This window comes from Plasmopara halstedii, assembly GCF_900000015.1.
Source record: "Plasmopara halstedii genome assembly, contig: Scaffold_2386, whole genome shotgun sequence".
NCBI classification, from domain to species: domain Eukaryota; phylum Oomycota; class Peronosporomycetes; order Peronosporales; family Peronosporaceae; genus Plasmopara; species Plasmopara halstedii.
Genome location: NW_020189293.1, coordinates 1,519,415 through 1,523,734, shown reverse-complemented (window position 1 = coordinate 1,523,734; position 4,320 = coordinate 1,519,415). Strand labels below are relative to the sequence as shown.

Here is a 4,320-nt window from a genome sequence, read left to right as displayed (position 1 = left end):
TAATACAAACATCTTCTGTTGTGTAATATTACGGCTCCCCGGTGATAATTTACGTGCTTGTGTATTTTTTTTATTTTTTGAAAAGTTGGGATATGTGGCAAAAGTTGGGGCATTTTTTTTATTCTCTCATATATTATTCAACGTTGCCGTCCATTGTTTTTTCTCTTTAAATACGATTTTGTAATTTGAAGGGTGAGCAAAGAAGCAAAGCATGTCGGGACCTCTGGGTAGAATTATTGCGCAGGTTGTTGTCATGGGTGCGGGCATCGTGTCTAAGGCATTTGTACACGCCTACCAACAAGCAGTCCAAAACGCGCGCTCAGGTAACGCTGCTGCCATGAAGACCAAGGCAGTAGTGCGTAAAAATCAAATGTCCACTCAGCAGGCTCGTGAGATTCTCAACTTTCCCGTTAGTGGTCCGGCCCCATCATTGGAGGATGTTCAACGACAATTTAAAAGATATTTTGAAGCGAATGACCCGGCAAAAGGCGGCTCCTTTTACATACAGTCTAAGATTTACCGAGCAAAAGAGGCGCTTGAGCGCCAAAATCTGGACGAGGATGACTTCAAACGTTAGAGAGGCTGTTTAGCCTAATGTTGGGTGCGCTGCTAGTCGACCAAAATCGGCGGGCTCGTTGATACTTTAATCTATCGGCAATCCAGAAGACAGAATAGTATAGTCAGGTAGACTAGCGATAGATATCTTACAAAGACGCTTTGATAACGTTTACCTAATTGGTCATAAATAATTTAACCGTGACGTTGACGAATATGTGGACAAATTTCTCCCGCTTAAGAGCAGTGCGCACCAACACTATGGCCTTCAGCTCACTAGGTCGACAGACTTTTGATGATATTACGGCAGGCGTTGACGCTGAGCAGTTGCAATACATGAAGGAATGGATTGTGCAGGTGGATCAGCAGGATAACGTTTTGGGGCCCATCAGCAAGAAAGACGGTATATATATAAGTGGAGCTCTCTTGACTGGGTGACAGACTCACCAATTCTATATTTTTGTGCGTACAGCACATATACACGACGGTGTGCTGCACCGTGCATTCAGTATTTTTGTTTTCAATCCAAAAAATGAGCTGCTCATTCAGAAGCGTGCACGTAAGAAAATCACATTTCCAGGCTTTTGGGCCAACTCTTGTTGCAGGTCATGTTAGCGATTTCTTGTATAGCATAGAGACAGATTTGACTGGTCTTGCACTGTTCAGTCATCCGCTGTATACTGAAAGTGAGTTGAAAGATGGTATTGGCGTCAAGCGTGCAGCTATTCGAAAGCTAGAGCATGAGCTCGGTATTCCAACCTCTACATTTACAGTTGACGATATTTCTTTCGTCTCAAAGGTCATGTACAAGGTATTTCGTAATGGCTTATAGCATATTAGCTCAAGGCTTTTATTGATTCAGATCGCTGACACTTTTAGGCCTCATCCGACGCTAATTGGACGGAGTACGAGATGGATCATATTCTCTTCGCACGTGGCGTGGTGCCATTGAACAATTTAAACAAGAACGAGGTTGAGCAGGTCGATTTTGTTACTCGTGAACACTTGCCGACACTTCTCGATGATCCTACGCGAAGTTTTTCGCCATGGTTTCGCCTCATCTGTTCGGATCTGCTGCCGCACTGGTGGGATAATCTGGATGCAGTGCTAGAAAACGATAGCTTAAATCGATCGATCCACGATTTTTGTCCGACATCAGCGAGTTTATTCTGAAATTGAAGCACATTATTTTCTTTTGACTCAATACGGACCGCTCAAGAAGTATATTCGGTATAGCCTAAGCTGCAATATCGCTACGGCTAGTTGGGGCCAACTTAGATAAACTGGCGCCAATGCTCGAGAAAAATGATCCGATTGAATACTTTGAGAATTGAGACATTCGAAGTGATGCACTTCCTAAATACTCTCCATACTTGTCTGTGCCAGTCCATCCCAGGTAGACAGTGATATCGCATTGAGCGGACGTGTTGGCACCGCTCACAGTGGCGTTTGATCCAGCGATGCTGCCGTCTCCAACAGCTATACTCAACTTCGATGCGTTAGTGGCTGAGCAATTGTCAACGAAGGTATAGCAAGTTTTGCCTTGACCACTCAAACGTGTCATTGCCGTTTCTTCGGGTTTTGAGAAAAGGTTATAGTCACACATATCTGCAGTGCAAAAGTAACAACCTTCGTCCCAGCTTACGCCCTGTACAACGCCCATCTTGACAGATATGATAGCAGTCATGTAAGGAGACAGCCGGCCTTTGGAAGTCGACGAATATAACTTGTAGTTTGTCCGATATTTTAGACTCGACACTGTAACAAATGCCCCTGAAGGGTTAGCACCGATACGAGTATCATTCCACGCTGCAGTACATTAAAACAGTGAAAAATGCCAAGCTGGATCATAAATTAAGCTCAACGAATTAATTGCTGGTAAAACTCACAATCGCTGATGCGTAACACGATGAATTTGTCGGCAATAGGCGTAAAAAGCGTACGGTATTTATCATTAACATTAACACAAACATATGTGATAGATCCTTTCACGACGAGAGGACTTGGGTCGGATGGCGAGCAAATGCTCGATACATTAGTTTGCATCGCTTCAACGCGTGCAGCCGACAAAAGTATTGCAGTGAACCACAAGACCATCAGCCATACTGACTGTGCACATCTTTGCTGCATGATCTAAGCCTTTTCACAAATAAGATTGCAAAAGAAGTTTCGTCTTCATCGACCAAATTAAAATCCCAGAGTCGAAACTATAACACCGCTAAAACCACTTGTTCTAATATTTTAATTCTTTGTAATCAAATGAAAGAAAAAATACCGTTGCTGGAACGGGATTGTGTGTTTGAGTACCCTCCATTTATGCAAACTACACTATTTTTACGGTGCACAACACGCTATTGTATAAAACCCAGAGGGACCAATGTTGTTAGTAAATGTACCACGGATCTCTCGAATACGGAGTCCCATCGTCTTCTGTAATACTACTTCCGAATATCTATAACTACACATCAGTTTATGTGAATTTCGTACAATTGTACAATATTTTATTCGTACAATTGTACAGTGTAACCAAGAAAGTAATGGACTGTTACGAAGAAATTACACTTACTGTACATTTATACAATACTGTATAGTATTGTATACTATACGAGATTCACTTTGCACTTTTAACTGTGATAGTTAAAAGTGCAAAAATATCGCTATTCAAGAAGATGTCGGGACTACGGGACAGCTTGCAGCACGTCGAGGAATAAAGTCTGTACTATTGTGAGATATGGTAAAACGTATATTCTTGGTTTCAGTCTCGGAAAATATATGGCAAAGCAAACAAAAAATATTCGGTACTGGTCTTGGTTACAGCTTATAAGCCAGCATTTTTTGAGACTAGGCTTTTTTACAAAGTTCACGGTAACCTTGTTGCACTTGGTAGCACTTGTAGTCAACTTCACGATCGAGTCATGACAGGACTCGATCGTCTGCGAGGATACAAATGAGATGTTCGAGTACCTGTTTCCGGACAACAAGACACACAAGTTCATGTCAAGTCTTGGTTTCGAGGAGATCAGAAAACTCGCGGCTTTAAAGGTCAGATGCGGTAATCGCTTGCCTTGATTCGTTCATCAGCTGTGAGAAGTGACTACCAGGATTGGATGCCGAAGTGTAACGGGAACGGCCCGTCCGTATACACGCACTTAGTGAGGAAGACTTAAATTGCTAACACGCTTCACCGCGTGTTCTTCACTTTCACCAACAGTCGATTTTGGCGAACGAGGGGGAAAAGGTGAAGTGACATTTATTTTGGATAATAGGCCTTAAATCTTCCCTAAATTGATAAAACATATACAACTATGCAAGATATATCGTAAATGTTAACAACAAACAAAATTATGTGGTTCACACAGCAGTTGTAATGGGTTTACATCATCCCACCACCCCACTCAAAAGTGAGTTTACCCATACTGTCTTCGAACTTTCTGCAAACTTTCTCTGACTCTGAGACTTGGTCATTCATGACCCCACATAAAATGACCGCGTCGAAGACGACTTATGCCGACGACGAGCGCAGAGCAAAACCGCACCTCCATCCGAGGGTGCGAAGGCACTTTCACCATCATCGAACATGGATGATGCTCCGAATCCACGCCGAACGGCGCTTTCGCACTGAGTCAAACCCTGGTATCAAATGACCAGCTTGGGCGGATGACGATTGCAATGAAGAGCCCAACAACAAGTTCAATTGTCTAGAGTATTTGCGCTGCCGTGAAATTGAACATCGTCACGAATTTCAGGACCGACGTGGCTGTGGTA

The 4,320-nt window shown here is 42.9% G+C and overlaps 3 protein-coding genes across 3 annotated transcripts; 2 read left to right on the top strand and 1 right to left on the bottom strand.

Annotated features, from left to right (window-relative positions):
- Nucleotides 1-211: 211 nt before the first annotated feature.
- PHALS_03764 (mitochondrial import inner membrane translocase subunit tim16) lies at nucleotides 212-577 on the top strand (the record flags this gene model as incomplete). Its single annotated transcript, XM_024718042.1, has 1 exon — nucleotides 212-577. The coding sequence occupies one exon, from the start codon at nucleotides 212-214 to the stop codon at nucleotides 575-577; it is 366 nt and encodes a 121-aa protein (XP_024583480.1).
- Nucleotides 578-816: 239 nt separating this feature from the next.
- PHALS_03763 (isopentenyl-diphosphate delta-isomerase) lies at nucleotides 817-1,728 on the top strand (the record flags this gene model as incomplete). The annotated part of the gene is made up of 4 exons (XM_024718041.1): nucleotides 817-958; nucleotides 1,028-1,160; nucleotides 1,222-1,366; nucleotides 1,435-1,728. 4 exons carry the CDS (start codon nucleotides 817-819, stop codon nucleotides 1,726-1,728), a joined length of 714 nt encoding a protein of 237 aa, XP_024583479.1.
- Nucleotides 1,729-1,792: 64 nt separating this feature from the next.
- On the bottom strand, nucleotides 1,793-2,652 carry PHALS_03762 (RxLR-like protein; the record flags this gene model as incomplete). Its single annotated transcript, XM_024718040.1, has 2 exons — nucleotides 1,793-2,364; nucleotides 2,445-2,652. 2 exons carry the CDS (start codon nucleotides 2,650-2,652, stop codon nucleotides 1,793-1,795), a joined length of 780 nt encoding a protein of 259 aa, XP_024583478.1.
- Nucleotides 2,653-4,320: the final 1,668 nt, after the last annotated feature.